General features: G+C 38.4%; 1 protein-coding gene across 1 annotated transcript in view; it reads right to left on the bottom strand.

The window, feature by feature from the left end:
• LOC150091453 (uncharacterized) overlaps positions 1-20,341 on the bottom strand; it is a 149,223-nt gene that overhangs the window by 94,437 nt on the left and 34,445 nt on the right. Inside the window, exon 4 of the mRNA XM_090390379.1 lies at positions 12,077-12,172. Coding sequence (XP_090246505.1) covers positions 12,077-12,172 — 96 coding nt within the window. The remainder of the gene's footprint in view (positions 1-12,076; positions 12,173-20,341) is intronic.

Genomic DNA, 20,341 nt, shown 5'->3' with positions numbered 1-20,341 from the left:
GAAGCAGCCTGGAAAGCAAGCTGTCGGGAATTTCAAGGGCTACACACCTAAACTGGATATTATCAATCTTCTCTTTCTTGGTGATTCCCTTCTACTTCTGACTCTCTCTCTCTCTCTCTCTCTCTCTCTCTCTCTCTCTCTCTCTCTCACAGGGTAATTCAGAATTTTTTTTTATTTTTGGCTGGTGCAGCATAAGCCTCAGGCTTCCTTGCACCATAGGGCTAATAATAATAATAATAATAATAATAATAATTCAGAATGTTTTATAACGGTGGATTTTAAACTTTCCAGATAACTTTCAATAGCATTAGTAATTTCAATAGTATTAGCAATGGCCACATGGTGCAAGGAAGCATATGGCTTAGGCTGCACCAGCCAGAAAAAAAAAAAGAATAAATTAATAATAAGAAGAAAATTTACAAAAATAAATAATTAATAAAAGAAAGGGAAATAGACAACCAATGTGTATCCCTCGTCCCATAGGTAGGAGGGAAACACATTGGTTGTCTATTTCTGCCCTATACCACCCATGTAGGTAACTTATTTCAGAAATTTATAACTTGCTGACTAAAATAAAACTTCCTGCAATCCAGTCTAAATATCTCCCCCAATAACTTGAAATCATGGCCCCTAGTTCTAGAAAAATTTATAACCGTGAAAATTTCATCCTTATTCATTTTACTTATGCCTCTCAGAGCCTTAAATACCTCCATCATGTCTCCTCTAAGGTGCCTGGTCTCCAAGCTCTACAACCCACATATTCGAAGTCTTTCCTCATATGTATGCCCTTTTACCAATCTTACCAAGCGAGTTACCTGTCTTTGGACCTTTTCAAGAAGCTCAACGTCTTTCTTTAGGTGCAGTCTCCATTCTTGAACACAGTATTCCAAGTGTGGTCTAACAATAGCCTTACACAGGGCATCTCAAAAATATTGGTACAAACGTTTAGGGGAGGTAGGTAACATCTAAAGGAATCTGAATCGCGTAGGAACCCATAACTGGAAACGTCACCGTAAGTCGGTAGACGGCACTGTTCATCAGTTCGCGAGAGGGAAAATTTCTGGTTTACTCATTCAAGCAGCAGTCGTTGCACGAAGAGCATGCATCGATATACGAACTGTGAGATGGCAGACATGCACCTAGTGTATGGATTAGCAGAGGGCAATGGACGAGCTGCTCAACAAATTTATGGACATGTACCGGACCACTGTTTGTTTGCGCGTGTATATCAAAATTTGTGCGATTATGGGTCATTAGAGTAACAGGAGTAGTGCGGGCAGACCACGTTCGACACAAACTCCCGCCATGGAAGAAAGTGTGTTGAATTCCATCCAGAATAATCCTACCAGCACACGTGCCGTTTCCTCTGCCTTAGGAGCGTCTCATTGCAGTGTACAGCGTGTCTGGCACGACGATTCCTTACACCCCTTTCATCTCCAAAGGGTTCAGTTACTGCTCCCCCAAGATCATTCTGCACGTGTGGCTTTTGCGCAGTGGTTTCTCCAAGAAAGCGTTCAAGACTTGAATTTTCCAGCCTATGTTTTGTTCACGGATGAGGCTTATTTCACTCGGGAAGGCTTATTCAATTAGCACAATGCTCATGTGTGGGCTCACGACAACCCACACGGTGTGTGCCCCCATGTGGCATAACATCGCTTCGCAATAAATGTGTGGGCAGGTATGGTTGGTGACTGTTTCGTCGACCCATACCTGTTATCATCCCGCATGAACTCCGCTAAATATCGGATCTTTCTTGAACAAGTTCTACCAGGGTTACTTGACGATGTTCCAGCAAATGTGAGACGCAACATTTGGTTTCAATATGACGGGGCACCTGCCCATTATGGAAGATGTGTACGTGACCATTTGAACAGCCGTTTTGGGCATCGATGGATTGGCCGTGGTGGACCTGTTGCCTGGCCCCCACGCTCACCTGATTTATCGAGCCTTGATTTCTTTCTGTGGGGGGGCCTCAAATCTATCGTCAAAGAAACTCCAGGTGTGTTCGACCGTGTCCGCCAATCCATGCTGCATCGGTGTCACGCATGCATCACGTCTCATGGTGGAACTTTCGAGCATCTGTTGTAACATCATGAAATGCATCCATCTCGTACTCCATTGTCAATATTATTTCAAATAAATGTTTACCACTAATTACTGTCTTGTGTCATTTCTGCTTCTTGTGCCTCTGCTACTACTTTCCCCGTGATGTTTCCGGTTATGGGTTCCTATGCGATTCACATTCCTTTAGATGTTACCTACCTCCCCTAAACGTTTGTACCAATATTTTTGAGGCACCCTGTATAATGAGATTATGATTTCCTTATCTCTACTGGCAAATGTTTGATATATCATCAATAGAGCACCTTATCATAACACCCAAGTCCCTTTCTTCCATTTTAGTTCAACTCCACCAAGTGTATAAGTTATTTTGAGGTTGCTGTTCCCCAGGTGTAATACCTTACACTTTCTTGGATTATTTTAACAAAAGTTTGTACGGTTGGTGTAGTATCATTGCAGTTATTATGAACTTAATAGTATAGAATCTATACTATTTAACAGTTTTGCATGATAGCGTAGACCAGGGGTCGGCAAACTACGGCCTGCGGGCCAAATCCGGCCCGCCCCCTCTTTTTAATCTGACCCGAGGGTTAATATGGTTTTTTTACATGAAAAAAATTTAAAATAAATCCAATTACGCACTACAATAGCCGATAGTTGAGTTGAGAATAATGGCGCTACTGGCGTCGCATATTTGCATTCTGTCATCTACCGTAGAACAAGTGTTGCCAGCATTTCTCTCAGTTTTGCTTTAGCGGCACACATGGTATTGTCTGTCACGACACTCTGTGATCTTTTTTTTTTTCCTTTTATTTATTACCCACCATTCCCATGTCACCCTCAAGACCAAATATGAAGAGAAAAGTGGACTTCGAATGTCATGCTCTTAAAGCTGAATGGAGCGAGAATTATTTTGTTGTAGAAATAAATGACAAAGTATCATGTTTATTATGTAATGACACAATAGCTGTGCAAAAAGAGTACAATATACGTCGTTATCACCAAACTAAGCACACGGCGCAATATTCAAAACTCACAGAAAATCAACTGAAGCTAAAATTGGAAAGTTTAAAACGTAATGCATCATCACAATGCAATTTATTCGTTAAAATAAAAAATGATAATGAAGCAGTAACTAAAGTAAGCTTACAAATAGCTCATCTCATTTATTAGCCAAGAAAGGGAAACCATTTACCAATGGTGAATTAATTAAATCATGTTTGCATGTGGCAGCCGAAGAAATGTGTCCAGAGAAAATGGATTTGTTTCAATCTGTCAGTCTTTCGGCGAGAACAACTGTTAGAAGAGTTGAGGACATCATGAGCCACATCAAGAGTCAATTAAAAGACAAGGCAAAAAATTTCAAGTGGTTTTCGTTGGCTCTTGATGAGTCTACAGACATTACTGATACTGCCCAATTGTTGCTGTTTATTCGAGGAGTCAATACTGAGTTTGAGGTTACTGAAGAATTAGCTTCTATGAATAGTCTGCATGGAACAACTACAGGCAAAAATATCTTCAAGGAAGTCAAGAAAACGCTAACACTACAATTTGCAATGGAATCAGTTAAAATGTGTCACAACTGATGGTGGTAAAAATATGTGTGGAACGGGGAAGGGATTAGTTGGACAAATTTTTAAGGCTTGTGAAGAAGCTAAATGTTCAAAACCTCTGGTAATTCATTGTATTATTCACCAGCAGGCTCTTTGTGAGAAACACCTCAATCTGTCATGTGTTATTGAACCAGCTGTGTCAGCGGTTAACTTTATTCGCTCTCGTGGGCTTAACCATCGTCAGTTTCATGATTTTTTATTAGAGATTGAAGCCGAATTTCCTGATTTGCCCTACCATACAGCAGTTCGATGGCTCAGCAATGGAAAAGTTTTATTGAGATTTTTTGAACTCAGAGAAGCAATAGAAATTTTTCTAAATGAAAAAAACTGCCCACAACCACTATTATCTAACAATGAATGGCTATGGAAATTAGCATTTGCTACAGACATCGTGGGATATCTTAACGAAAATTACAGGGGAAAACAGTGCTCATATGTGAAACGTATTCTATCATAAAGTCATATCGTCAAAAATTTGCATTGTTTGAAACACAAATCACATTAACCAAGTTTGACCATTTTCCATGCTGTAAAAAATTTCAAATAGTAGCGAAATCCCCATTCCCAAAAAAATCCGTGGCGGATATATTTTCTGAACTTAAACTACAGTTACAACACAACAGTGTTTTTCAGATCTTGATGCAAGTTCAAAAGACATTTCCATATTTCAAAATCCATTTGGCTGTACAATTGAGGAGCTTCCATCAGACCTTCAATTGGAAGTGATTGATCTGCAAAATGATAATATGCTAAAGGTTAGGTTTAAAGAAATGGATCTAACCCAATTCTATAAATATCTTTCAGATGATAAATACGGTCAATTAAAATCCTATGCACGGGGATTTATATCTGTATTTGGGAGTACTTACCAATGTGAAAAGACATTTTCGAAAATGAAATATGTAAAATCACAATACAGATCATTATTAACGGATGACCATTTGCAAACAACTTTAATGATAGGAAGTACTAACTTCGAACTCCAATATGATGAAATATTATCTCAGAAAAAACAATTACATTCATCGCATTAGTACAAAATTTAACCAGTTCTATAATACGTTTATTAATAAATGGAAATATTTTATACATTTTTTTGTAAGTGTCAGCATGTGTATAAATATTATGTAAAATAACACTTCCTAATAAAAAGATTTTGAACCTGTTTTTTTTGTTGCTCTATGAGTAGAATTACCCATATAAATATCTTCGAGCTTGCTACCTGGCCCGCCGAGCCTAAACATTTTACGATCTGGCCCTTTCCAAAAAAAGTTTGCCGACCACCCCTGGCATAGACTATCATGCAAAACTTCTAAATCTGAGAAAACTTTTGTCACGTTCAGGCTTCTTTTGATAAGAAGCATGATCCCACCCCAACACTTTTCTATCTGTCTTAAATGCACTGTACATACTGCAATGACTCTCATTATTCACTATTTATGGGTGGCACCATTTTCCTTTAGATCTATTATATCAGTTAGTTGTCAAATTGGCTCATTTTATTGACAATATTCCTGTCATTACTGTATACACAGTTTTAAGATTAAGTTCATGTATGATTTACCCTTAATACACCCCTTGAAGTTATTTAAAGCTTGCTTTCATAGCATTAGCTACCCACTCATTTGAATCTTTGCTACCCTCAGAATGTCTTCCGAATATCAGCTATTGCAGAACTGCTAAGTATGTGCAAGCATTAACTTCAACTCATATTATGAAATAAATGCTTACCTATGTTGCACTTTCCCCCCCTCCCCAATTAGCATTTTCCCTGAACTCTTAAGGTATTTTCAATAATCATGGAAAAAACCTCTTGGCCACCTTAATTCAAATGTATCCCATCTCTACAAAACAGATTCCTTCTACCTACAAGTGCAGGCCACACTGGTAAAATTTTCTCCCCAAAAAGCCTTGCAAAGTCCCTCAAGTCCTGATCAATCCACAAGGTTTTTACATGTAATCTCTCCTGTCATGCTTGGGCACAAATGCAAACATAGATGTATTCTGACCTAACTTGCAGCATTGCTTCAGCATGGTCCTATATCTGTGAAAAATGTAAGGAAGTATAAGCAACACCATCAGCAAAAAAAAAAAAAATTATTTAATTTTAACTTAAGCTATGGGGTAATGACTCAAAAATGGAATCCAGAACTCTTCTAAACTGTCAAAAAATTATTTCACATAGAACATATAGCAACATATTTTAAAAATCATATTACAATAATTGCACTACAATAAGACAGGTTCAATCATTTTCAGAGCCATAAAATTAGTTTCTCAAAGAATAGATGTTCAACTTAGGACTAATGTACAAATGATAAGTTGTTAGTTTTTGAGACCCTGGATGATGCCTTTCATACAATGCACATTTTCAATGGCTAAGAATGATAATTTCCATCATGTACTTCTTATCCCATACATACATTCATTCTAAATGAAATTAGTACACTGTATTGAAACAATGTAAATTACAAAAGTTGTCTCAGAAACTAAATCATATTACAATTGCATCCATATTTTTTATTATATACCATTGCATGTATGCCAATTCAAGCCATTATGTACTTCAAGTCTTTAAGTGCTTACATTTCTTTTTCCACCACTGAACCAAATGCTGAATCCCCCTTCTCAGAAAAGTTGCTGTCAGCCTCGAAACTACTTACTGACAGCTGCAATGAGAGCATCTTCAGTGAACTGTTCCCCACAAAAGCCATAGAGTCAAACAGGTGAAAATCTGATGATGCTTAGGACTGTACAGACCACAACGTATTCCACAATGGCCTCTGTTGCCAAGATTCTGGCAACAGAACTGGCCATTATCATGCTGAAGGAGAAACTTCCTTTCTTCTGTGGCCTCACCCTTTAAATTCACGTCTTCAACCTCTTAGTGGAAAACATATGATTAATTTTGCAAGCAGAACAGATCCCATATTATCCACCAGGAAATGCACAAAGTTAACCCTTCTCTTGTATAAAAAAAAAAAAAAAAAAAAAAAACACGATGTTTTCATAAGAGGGCTGAGATTATTTATTAATGAATCCTTATGTTGCCACTCCACAGCCTCCCACTTTCACTCCAATTCAGAGTGGTGTGCCTAAGTCTCATCTTTGGTAATGCTGTCAAGAAAATCATTGCCCATGACCAGATATCACTCCAAAAGACTGGCAAGAGCCTGCACACACCCTCTGCTCCCTGTGATATGGCATTATAATTTCCTTTATCCCAGGTTTTTTTTTCAATGCATAATAAAGCCTATTTTTCCCCTCTAACACACATTTTTCAGGTTCTTAAATGCATCAATTTCCCATGAACCTGTTTATCCACTCTCTTCTCACTTTCTGTTGTTGCTGTAGCCAAGGATGACCTGACCTTGGCATGTCCAAGCTATCACCATCGCCACTTACCTGTGCTCACATAGACTACCATGTCCCCATAAACATTCTTCAAATCTTAGGAAATCAATGGTGCAACACTGTCTGCATTCAGGAACTCAATAACACACTACTGCTTCATATGCATAGCATATGAAGCAGTAGTGTGTTATTGAGTTCCTGAATGCATACCCTCCATTTTCAGACTACTACAGCCCTGATACTTTGGCAGTGTTGATGCTTTCAGCATATTCACAGTAATGTTTAAATTTTCATCTGATACCATTACATTTTGTATGCAGTATCTCACACAAGTGTAAAAAAAATAAAAATAAAAATTTGGAGAACTCCTTTTATGTCACTTTTTCAGATTATGGCAGTTAATCACTTGAAAATCATTAAAAGCATTTAATAGAGCAATCAGCACATTATAACTTAATTAAATTATTTAATTAAGACAGATTAAAATGTTGCAGCCAATTTCCCATAAATTTAATGAATTACATTGGTTACCTTGAAAGATGTACCAACTCTCTATAATGACAAATTTTCACCACTCTATCCTGATTTTTACTCTTTTTTTTATTCATTTTTTATTTCAGTATTTGTATTTCAGAATTAAGGAATGTTAATTTATTGAAGCTAATGATGAGCTTACAGGCTGACTATGAGAAATCACTAACTGGCAATTTCCCACACTCACTGGCAATTTCTCATGTTTGTTGGCATAATGAAATTATGCTACAACTAGAAGTTCATTTCGTTATACAGCATGTAGAGACTATATTGGTATGTCTTGATGTGGCTCCTACAAAGTGGGTAGCTTTAAAATTAAGATTTTAAAAGCTATAGATAATGGCATGTGTTCTAAAACCAACATCACTAAAGAGTTCAGTATTCCTAAGAGTAGACTTCACCAATCCAAAAGATCAAAAAATTTTTACAAGTTTGAAGAAATTTGCTGCATCAGGTAGGATCAGAACATAAAAGACAACGCATATTATATCTTTATTGCATTCAGTGAATAGTTACATGGATGCCTGATGCAATACCCATTACAGCAACAATGCTATGGGTATCTAAATCTTAAAAAGACCCTCCTGAAATGGCTAATGATGATGCATACAAAAAGCATTCTCATAGATGGAAATCTTTACAGCTATTCACACTATTAAGATGGAAATCTTTAAAAAATTAAGGCTACATCAAATAAATATCGAAGATTAAGTCTTTTGATGGATGGTTCCAGAAATTAAAAACTTGTCATAGCCTAGCTTTCAAAAAATTTTGTGGCCAAAGTGCAGCCATCGAGTTGACACTGAAGCTGTAAAGGAATGGAAGGAAAATCATTTAAAAAATGTTTTATTGGCATACAACCAGAACAATTCTGATGAACTGGGACTTTTTTTTTTTAAACTGCTACAAGATAAAACAAATTAAAGAAGTACAAAGGTAAGAAATGTAGTGACGGAATAAAGACAAACAGCAGATTATCATTCACCTAGCAGAAAACATGTCTGGCCCAGAGAAGCGTATTCTCTTAATCAATGGGAAAGCCCAGAAGCCCTGACACTTTAAAGATTTGAAGACATTGCTACCTACATATCAAGAAAACCAAAATGTTTGGATGTCATCAAAAATCTACAAATAATGGATCAGAGAACTAGAATGTAAGATGAGCAGGGAGAATAGAAAAATTTTGCTGTTTGTGGATAACTGCACCCCTCATTGCAAAGTGTATGGTCTATGTGCAATCACTGTTGAGTACCTGTCACCTAAAATGACAGTAGTTCTTTAGCCATGTGGACGTTTGTCCACGAGGACGAGTGCCTCGACCTCGTGGCCAAACGGAAGCAGGCAAAGTTGGTCGACTTTGAACGGTACCGGCAGCTAAACCGAGAAGTCCGACAGAGGATGACAGCGGAAAGAGAAGCATACTGGAATCAAGTGGCAGACGATCTTGAAGTGGCGGCATCCAAGAACGAGTACCGCACTCTCTATCGCACTCTCAGATGTCTGAGTGGAAAGACCAAATTGACTAGTGACAACATCAAGAATGCTGATGGGACCTTCGTGCGATCACCGTCCGAACGCTTGCAACGGTGGAGTGAATTCTTCAAAGCATTGTATAATCACGACCCACCTCAGGGACTGCCAGAAGCCGCACTATCGATTGATCCCCCTGAAGTCTCCATGGTCGATGTTGAGCCTACAGTAGAAGAAGTGAAAGCAGCCATACAATCCCTAAAGAATGGCAGGGCACCAGGAGTGGACCAAGTCACCACAGAAGCGATCAAAGCTGGGGGAGATGTACTGCTTCGCCGACTACACTCACTGCTCAAAACCATCTGGTGCACTGAACAAATTCCGCTAACAGGGAGGAAAGCCATTATTGTACCGATCCACAAGAAAGGTGATAACCGGGATTGCAAGAACTACCGTGGCATCAGCCTCCTTTCCATCATCGGAAAAGTCTTTATGAAGATCATCCAGTCAAGGCTGCAAAAACATCGCGAGCAAACCAGTCGAGAAGAACAGGCGGGATTTAGACCCGGGCGAGTATGCTGTGATCAAATCTTTGCCATCCGTCAGCTGATGGAGGAGAGGATCCGGTGTGGACAGCGAACCGTCATTGTTTTCATTGACTTTAAGTTTGCTTTCGACTGTGTCCATCGGCCTGCCTTATGGAAACTACTAGAGGTCGAACATGTACCTCGAAAAGTCATCACACTCCTCCAAACTGCATACAATGGTTTAACCAGCCAGGTGCGCATCCAGAACGATTTATCTGAGGAATTTACCATCCAAACTGGAGTCCACCAAGAGGATGTAGCCTCCCCGTTGCTTTTCAACATTGTGGTCGACGCCATTATGAGGCAAGCATTCAGAAACAGACGGGGCATACAATATGACAAGGATCACTATGTGACTGACCTGATGTTTGCCGATGATAGTGCTATCTTTGCTGGTAACGACTCTGAAGCCACGGACATCCTCTACGACATTGCCCGCATTGCCCGGCCATACGGTTTGAAGATCAATGCTGATAAGACAAAGGCCCTGACAACAGATGGGTCGCAAGCCACCATCTATCTCGAAGGCGTCCAGATCGAGCAAGTGCAGGACTTTAAATACCTTGGGTCGCTGGTCCAGGAGAAGAAAGTTGCATCCACCATGGAAATCCACAGCAGAATTGGACAGGCAGCCACTGTGTTCGCCTCGCTCAAATGGTGTCTGTGAAAGAGGACCAACATTTCCTCAAAGACTAAAATCCGACTCTTCCGGACTTTGATCTTGCCCATTCTCCTTTACAGATCAGAAACATGGATTTGTCTCAAGCTAGATTTAAACAAACTTGAGGTATTCCAAATGCGATGCCTGTGGCAGATTTTGGGCATCTCACTTCGTGACCGCATCACTAATGATACCATCCGCGCCAGATGCCAACAGCAACCAACCGTTGCCGACCAAATCCAGAAGCGAAGGCTTAGATGGTTTGGCCACGTATGTAGAATGGGCATGAACAGAATACCATCCACACTCCTTTGGAGACAACGACCCACCCAATGGAGCATCTAACGGACCGCGCCTAGGAAAACGTGGGCCAAGCAAGTGGAAAATGACTCGAAGAGCCGACGTCTCGACCTTAACCAGGCCAGGACTGACGCCATGGATCGTAAAGTATGGAAGAACATCACAGAGCAATTCCGAAACCCTGTGGCACCTACAGCAGCATACTGGTTGCGTGGCCAACCGCCTTCCCCAGCTGCCAGCTAAGGACCAAGAAGAAGAAGAAGAAGAAGTTCTTTAGCCACTTGATCAAGGTGTAACCCAGTGCTTTAAGAAAACTGTCAATGAATGCTACTGTGCTGTGTCTCAAGAGAAAAACACAATGCAAAAATCATTGTACTGCAGGCAATGTAATTATGTACTTAAGCATGGGATGAAGTTGACAAAAAAGTGATAAACTGCTTCAAACATGCTGGATTTGTCACTTTGAATAATGCAATGAATGAACCTTTGCATACATGTTCCTCTGTTAAACACAAAAAACAGTCCTACAACAGTGAAAAAATATTTCTGGATGCATGTCATTAACCTGAACTTTGAGGGGAAACATATTCTGAAGGCTATGTTTTGAAGTGTATGCAGATATTTCAATGCTTCAGGATATGCATGAATAAAGAGGAATTCACTGTAGACATAATGAAACTGAAGTTTGTATTAATGAAGAAGAGGCACCTACTGTGGTTGAACAAGGAGCCCTAATGATTAATTCACTTTCACAGCCTAACTAGTAGAATTACATTAAATGTTCAACCTTTATGTTCTTTTCTGATTTTATGAACTATCAATATAATGTCCTCTTGATATAACAACCATTTTTCTTATTTCTCTGTGAGTTTGCTATGAATAGCTTCAACTGCATTTACAAAGGAACTATACAATATGAACTCTGGTTATTGATTTTTTTGGATTTGTACAGGACTTACATGGCAAGTCCAGTTAACAATGGCTACTATAGAAGCGTATTAGGTGAAGCTGTTGTCAAATAACCTTCGGATTATTTGTGAGAAATAGACAATATCACAGAGAGAGAGATTATTTGTAAAATCCCTCAGAAAGATTCAGAGGATTTTTATAAAGCAGCTGAATGGAATGATTTTCAGAAAGGGAGAAGGCAGGGAAAGATATAGAGCAACAGTTGAATAATCAAAACAGTGGCTTATTCACCATTTCTGTGGGTAACAAAGAAATAAAGGCCTGCTTTGGTCTATTAGTTTTCAAATTCTTTACACAAAGAACACCTTGGGAAACTCTCTATCTCATTAGGTATACACTATCTAATTCATGTTATCCTCCCCTTATGCCAAACATGCTTTTCAAATATGTAGGACTATGTTAGGTTAAAATTTCATATTAACTATGTATTTTTAATTACAGGATCATACTATACCAAGCCAAATTATATCACAGTTCTGTTAAAATGATCAGGAATACATTTTCAAAATACAAAACTTTCAACTCACCTTAATTGCTTTTTCATGTATAAGATCTGCACATTCTGTTTTGATTTTAAGGAACTTTTCCATTAGCAACTGCTTATCCTTTACTAGGTTCTGCATGTTAATTAAATTAAGGATTTTTCTCTCCCAACTTCAGAAATCATTCATACAGAGCGACTATAAAATCAACATACTCCTATCAAACTTTTCACATATTTTTAAAGAGATCTAAAATATTTTAGTGAACACCTTAGATGCCTTCTCAACAGCATCTACAATATATAAGCATACAAAATTATAGATGTATGACTTGTAACAACAAATGGTACAGTATATAATTTCATATGATCTAAATGTATGATTTGGACAAGTCACACCTATACACTTCTCACTGCATTAGGTTTTTAGGGAAAAATAATACTTTCTAGCTTTCGGGTACTCTTGTAGACACTTGTAGGCATAAAGCACTATTTATGTATGTTTCTTCCAAGTATAGTTTTGCATTCACTAGTGCAGGGTGGGGTTGATAAATAACTATAACAAACATGGAAGTATAAAGAGTGGCATATGGACTGCTATAGACAGAGCCAGAGCTACCAGATAACACTTTGGGTGAGGCACTTCCATAAGTGGCACAACTGCTGAGAAGCACACCTATATGGTCCTTAAAATGGTACTAAGACATGTCTGCTGTACCCAGGGCAACTACCAACTTCACCCACCTTAAATACTTATCCTAGGCATGGAGATGCACCAAGGGAAAAAAATTAATTACTAAGCTAGAATTGCTGATTGCCTTTTTCTGTTATGACAGAAGAATAAACTGCAATTTACACCTTTCTTTGTCTTGGTGTCTTTATACCCATCCATGAACTATAATTTGTTTTCTAAGTTTCCATATTCATTAGTTGTCAAATCTTCTTGCACTGATGAATCCAGGACTATTGGAAGAAATGCTTATTTAAATAATAACTAAAACCAATACCGGAGAGGGGAAAAAGTATATACATATAGGTAAGAACATTAGCATTAGTTGAGGCATATGATACAAGAAAGCAAGCTTATACAGGATCAGCCAAAAAAAAAACTTCCCATTTCACCCATCTCATCAATCCAAATGTTTTTCCTAGTTCAGCCTTAAATTTATTTAAGCTATCAACTTCCACAACAACAACAAATGGAAGTCAGTTCCAGCAATCAACTACCCGCTGCTAAAGGCAATCTTCCACACAGTTATTCTACAACTATCTTAGCTCAATTTGAATCTATGCCCCCTCAGGTTTGTAATTTGAGCAAGCAGAAGAATCTGATCAGCATTGAGCATGCTCAAACCATTCAATGCCTTATACACCTCAATCACCTTGCAGGTACCTAGTCTCTAGATGCTGCTACTTGCAGAACTTAAGCCATTCTTGGTAAGAGCACCCCTTTGTTAATCTCAGCAATCTTGTTGCCCTTCTTTGTACTCGTTCTAAAAACTCTATATACTTCCTAAAATGACTGCTCCAGACCTGGACACAGTACTCAAGGTGTGGCCTGACCACTGCATTATAAAAGGTGATAATCACCTCCTTGTCTCTGCTATCAAAATTCCTATATATCATTCACAACACTCCATGACCTGCTCTGGCAGCCCATCTACACTGATCAGAGAACGTCATATATGACTGCACAATTACCGCCAAGTCTTTTTCATTCTCAACCTCCCAGAGTATAGTACTAACAGAGTTGGTATGTTTCTCTTGGTTTATTCTACCCATATGCAGTACTTTACAATTGTCAATGTTAAACTTCAGTTGCCACTTCTCAGCCCATCTGCCTAATTTTTCTAGATCCAGTTGCAGTAGCATACTGTCTTTACTGTCATTAACAACCTTGCCAACCTTTGTATTATCTGCAACCTTGAACATAAATCCTGATATACCTTCACCAATATCACTGATAAATACACAAAACAACAATGGGCCAAGCACCGAACCATGGGGGACTCCACTAATAACATTAGTCTACGAAGAGCAGTATCCATTTATTACCACTCTGTCATCTCCCGTTCAACCACCCCTTTATCCATTGTAGCAACATGCCGTTACTACCATACAGCTCCAATTTCTACAGCAGTCTTCCATGTGCAATGGTATGAAAAGCTTTCCTGAAATCCAAGTACATGATATCAAAATTATTTTTTGCATCCAGTTCCTTTGTGACCACATCGTAGTATCCAACCAAATCGGTCAGACAAGACCTCACCTTAACAAAACCATGCTGTGTCTGAACTATTACTGTAGTCTTGTCTAGATCATCCTGCAATCCTTCTTTAACGAGTGACTCCATTATTTTCCCTGAAACAGAAGTTAAACTAACAGGTCTATAATTATTTGTGTCACCCTTTGAACCCTTTTATGAACTGGGGATACATTTGCACATCTCCAATCCATGGAGGCCACCCTGAATCTAAGAATGTTCTCATAATTATGGCTAAGGTTTTGCTTAGTTCTTTTGCTGCCCCCTTCAATATAACTGGATAGATTCCATCTACCCAGGTGCCTTTTTTATGTTTAACTTCAGTAATTTTCCCTCCACTTTGCTTTCCATTATTACAAAATCATTTAACTCCCTGTTAGAGTTTAGTAAACTTCTGTCCTCCACTTCATTACAGAATTCCTTGTGTGTGAATGTAGATGCAAAATACTCATTCAGTTTATCAGCTATCTGAGCAGGATCATCAATATTAATTGCACCAATCTGATTCATTCTTTCCTTCTAGAGGTTGCATAAGTAAAGTCTTTGCTGTTTTTCTTTGCATAGATTTCTCATAATCTGCCTTTGCCTGCCTAACCTCCTCTGTGACTTGGTTACAGACCAGCTTATATCTATCATAGGCTTCCGTGTCACCTGTTAATCTATATGTATCCATTGCATTTTTCTTCTATGCCACATGTCTCATTAGTTTATCTGACATCCATTTAGGCCTAAACATTGAACAATATTTCTTAGTTGGTATGAAAAGTCTAGTAGCTTCCAAGATTAATTCTTTGAATGCTTCCCATTTTTGCTGTTGGTAATTTATCAGCTGGTCCAACCGTATAGAATTTAAATACTGTCTCAGACCACTCTAGCCACCTTTGCGAAAGCAAAAACCCTTCCCTTTACCCCTGATGGTAGTTACCTCTTTGAGTAAATTAGACTTCAGTACACTGTGATCTCTGTGACATAGTGGTTCCTTTATCTGCAGATTCTTAATGCATGAAGAATCACTACTGATAATCAGGTCAAAAAAATTACTCCCTCTAGTTGCCCCCCGAACATGCTGCTGTAGAAAACAATCATCCAATAAATCCACAAAAGCCTTGCTAGTGTGTGAGTGACCAATCCACAAATTCCAGTCAATATCTGGGAAATTAAAATCCCTCATTATAAGACACTCTGATTTACTTGCCCAATCTACTTCTCTGTGCAGCTGTTTATTATACTCAGAGTCATTAGGCCTATAACGCATTCCTACTCTCAATTTTGCTTTCCCAGTGCTTATGTCACACCAAACTGACTTGAAACTGCGCTGTCCAGCCATGTCAACTGGCTGGACTTCTTTGGATTTTATATGTTTCTTAACTAATAGCACAATCCCTCCTCCCTTCCTTTCCTGTATACATAACAAATTCCAGTTCTGTATTCCTTATATCTGTGTGACACCACGTCTCTGATATCCCAACAATATCTGCCTTTGATGTTTTGACCAACTCCTCAAATTCATCAAATTTATTTACCGAACTCCTAGAATTGGTGTACACACAAGTATACATGCACCTGTTCCTATTCTTAACTACCCTAACACAACCCATATGTTTACTTGTACAGCAATGACTCCCAGCAGTCTCTGAAATATCCTGCATCTGGTTTTCCAGGCTGCTGCTCATTCCAATAGAAGCAGTGCAAGAATCACTTCTACCTATGCCAGTGGCTACTGTTAATCTATTAGTCCATGTATCCCTCCAACCTAGCAGTTTTTCGACCCACCTAACACTGCCTCGATAGCATCAGCAAATTTAAGTATGTCTCGTCCCTGTAGAAGCAGTATCTGCTGTTAACAAACAGGGACCAGGCTGAGAAAAATTCTACCCCTAGAGTTTGCGCAATCTCTCAGGGCTGAATTGATCAAAAAGGCTCTCATTTAACCCCAGGGGCTCATATGGTGAGTATGGGCTTGGTACACCCAGGTTCGTGAGCTGGATATCATCATTCTTCTCTTTCTTGGTGATTCCCTTCTACTTTTGACTCTCTCTCTCTCTCTCGCTCGCTCGCGGTAACTCGGGAATTTTTTTTTTTTTTTTTTCTGGCTGGTGCAGCATAAACCTCAGGCTTCCTTGCACCATGTAAGCTAATAATAATAATAATCATACTCCTCCTATCATGTCTGGGCAGAATTGCAGACACTTTCAAATTCAACCCTAACTCATGGCTTTTTTTCAACATTGACCTGTACTTTCTAAGTAATTCCGCAGGTCTCTGATAAATACACAAAACAACAATGGTCCAAGCACCGAACCCTGGGGGACTCCACTAATAACATTAGTCCACGAAGAGCAGTATCCATTTATTACCACTCTGTCATCTCCCATTCAACCACCCCTTTATCCATTGTAGCAACATGCCCTTAATATCATTAGTGCAAATCTGTACAACAATATCACATTTTGTGCCCTTAAAAGATGATATCTGCTCTACAACGTCATCAACCTTTGCCCCTGGCAGACATATCATGGTCCTGTTCCACCTATCCTTTTTGCACAATATGTTCCCCGTTTCCCTGACAATAGAGTCACCAACCACAACTAGTTCCTTTGGGACCAGCGCATTCTGCCTTGGGGGTTGCCACTGTTTTGCATGATGTTCAAGTGCAAGCTCTGGCATTGAGGTGGTCTTCTTAGAGCTTGATGGGCCCCTCAATTTAAATCCTCCAAGGGCATCCACCCTTTCCTTCAAGCTCTCATATAGGCCTATAACAATGCTGAGTTGGTGCCAGATTTCCTTACATCGCACAAAGACATTCCCCTTGGCAATAATATGTCCTGTTCCTGATTGCTCGACAAACGTCAAACAAGCAGTTCATTTCAAAAGGCTGTGATTCAGAGGACAACCACCTCCCTCAGTTCTCCCCTGAGCCACAGCACTCCCAGTAGCTTGAGTCTTTTGCTTTGCTGCTCTGGCCTGAGTCATGATTTCGATTGATTCAATTTCAAATAAAATTTCAATACAAAAATAGAACCCTAAACTTATATCCCAATGCAGTAATAACACTATATATATATTTCAACATCAGAGTATTATCACCGAGTTACCTTATATGAATTTCGTATCTCCTTTCAAGTTATATGTATTAATTTATAATGTTACGTTTGTAAAATCTAGGTCATTGTATGTATTTAGTTAAAAAAGTACAATTTAATTGACAATGAAATTTAATAAGATTTATAAATTTTACTAGTTAATTGATAATACTATACTACACTAAGTTAACAGATTTCTAATACAGTGCTATGTGTTTCGCTATCTAGTTTTATGTTAAACCTCACGCTGTCTAGTTCGGGATATATGTTGTATCGTATAACAATGGTGGCAAGTTACGAACGGTAAATCTACAGGCACTAAGTATTTAATTAACTTTGAAAAAAATCCCTACTTAAATTAAAAATAAACCAAGGAGCTTGACTAGGTTTATAAGCAACTTATAGAAAATTATTTAATATAACAATTAAGTCAATAAAACGGCTAAATATAATTAAAAACTTAGCGTTCGTTGCAGCTACAAAATCTTGTCCAACATGTGGATTGGATATCCTTACCGATATGGTAACAACTTAATAACGATACTCGTTATTAAGTTGTTACCATAATGCTGACAAACGTTTTTAAAATCGATGAAATCATCATGGGTCAATTGTTTCTTCACGGCACATATTAATGTAACATAGTGTCAAGGAATATAAATTGGTTCCGATTTTAATGCTTTTTTTACAGATTTTTCTATCACAGAATGCATTCATTTGGCATATGTCCTGTAATTAAGAACTTGAAAAATAGACTTAATACTCAATGTTGATACAGAATGCATGTATATGGCAATATTTATTCTTTATTCTTCTATTGTCCCCTGCATTTGTCTGAGTAGCAGGTAATCTCAAGATCAGTACTGTTTACGGATCTGGCAGTCTCTTCTAAATATCTGTAAATGCAAGTGTCTATTTCTATGGCCCCGGTTACCTTCACCCTCGTGCCAGAAGAAACACTGCACTTTATCACTTTTAAGTTCTGAAATCGTAAAGTTATAGCAGTTCAATTTAGAATTGTAATAGAATATGGAATATGGAAAGATGTAGGAAAGGAAGGAAAAAACTGACTCGAATAAATAATACGAAGGTCTTTGAGATAACGGAAGAGGAGAAAAAGCAGTATGTACTGGAACTTAAGAACAAGTCTGAGCTTCTGCAGACTGCTCAGGCCCAAGATATCGACGAGGAATATTACAACTTTCTGAAAGTGATAAAGCCAAGAAACCTATAGGAGAAAAGAAATCCAAAGAAGAAAAAATTAGTCAAGAAACACTTGTCATGATGAACCGAAGATGACAAATGAAAAGCAAGAAAAACACTGACAGGGAGAAAATTGAGTATACTGAGTTATGTAAAGCCATTAGAAAGAGACTCAGAGAGGACATAAGAAGATTTAACACAAGAAAAGTAGAACAAGCATTGAGGGAAAACAAAGGAGTTAAATCAGCAGCCATGAGTAGTAATACAGAAAGACAAATGATACTGAAACTGAAGAATAGCGATGGTGTACTTATAAATAGCAGAGAAGGCATAATTCAAATAGCAGAAGACTACTATAGAGAATTATACAAGGAGCAGGGGAATGATGCCAGCAGTGGGGAAGATGAATTGCAAAGTAGCAACACATACGACATACCCGATATTCTTCCTGATGAGGTATAACATGCATTGAAGAAAATGAAGAATCAGAAAGCCCCAGGGGAAGATGAAGTTACTGTAGAGTTGTTAAAATTGGGAGGAAGAGACATAACAAAAACTGGCAAGACTCTTCACAAAGTGCATTAGAAAAGGTGTGACGCCTAAGCAATGGAATAATGCAATCATAGTTTTGCTGTATAAGAAAGGAGATAAATCAGAAATTGGAAATTATAGACCAATTAGCTTGTTATCCCACATCTACAAGTTGTTCTCAAGGGTCATTACTAACAGATTAGAAAGAATATTTGATGAGAATCAACCAAAAGAGCAAGCTGGCTTTACGACAGGATTCTCAGTTATGGATCACCTTCACGTAATATCACAGCTAATGGAGAAAGCAAATGAATATAAAACACCATTATGCCTGGCATTTGTGGATTATGAAAAGGCATTTGACTCCATACAGCATAAGGCAGTGTTTCGAGCACTGGAAAGACCAGGTACAGATACACCATATATTATGATTTTGAAGAAAATATATGAGAGTGCTACCTCCTTTATTAGACTAGACAAAGACAGTAGGAAATTTAAAATTGAGAAAGGTGTTCGACAAGGAGACACAATATCTCCGAAGCTGTTTACTGCTGCCCTTGAGGAAGCTTTCAGAAGCTTAGACTGGTCGCAGAAAGGAGTCAATGTGAACGGAGAGTACCTAAACCATTTACGATTTGCAGATGACATTGTGGTAATAAGCCATGACCCCAAAGAATTAGAGGAAAATCTTAATCAGTTATGCACGGTTAGTAAGGATTTTGGACTAAAGATGAATATGGCTAAAACAAAAGTAATGATGAACAAGTATGCCACAGAAAGGGAAATAATGATTGAAAGAGCAGTAATTGAAAAGGTGGAGTCGTATAATTATCTGGGACAAGTTATTAGCTGTAATAATGATAAATGGCTGGAAGTCAAGAGAAGAATAAATTTTGGATGGATAGCATTCAGGAAATATAGTCACATACTGAAGAGCAATATCCCAGTTTGCCTGAAACGTAAAATAATGAACCAATGTATACTCCCCACCATGACTTATGGAAGTGAAACTTGGGCACTCACCAAAAGAATGGAAGAGAAGCTGAGAACTACACAGCGAAAAATGGAACAAATTATATTGGGAATCAGACTGTTAGATAAGAAGAGAAACACATGGATTAGGCAGCAAACTCAAGTAAAGGACATGAGTCCTTATCAAAACTAAAGAACTAAAATGATCTTGGGCAGGACACATAGCTCGAAGACATGATGACAGATGGACTAAGAAAAA

The sequence above is a fragment of the Mastigoproctus giganteus genome, chromosome 1 (genome assembly GCF_048544385.1).
Source record: "Mastigoproctus giganteus isolate SK-2022 chromosome 1, ASM4854438v1, whole genome shotgun sequence".
In the NCBI taxonomy this organism is placed as follows: domain Eukaryota; kingdom Metazoa; phylum Arthropoda; class Arachnida; order Uropygi; family Thelyphonidae; genus Mastigoproctus; species Mastigoproctus giganteus.
This window is presented reverse-complemented; position numbering and strand designations above follow the sequence as displayed.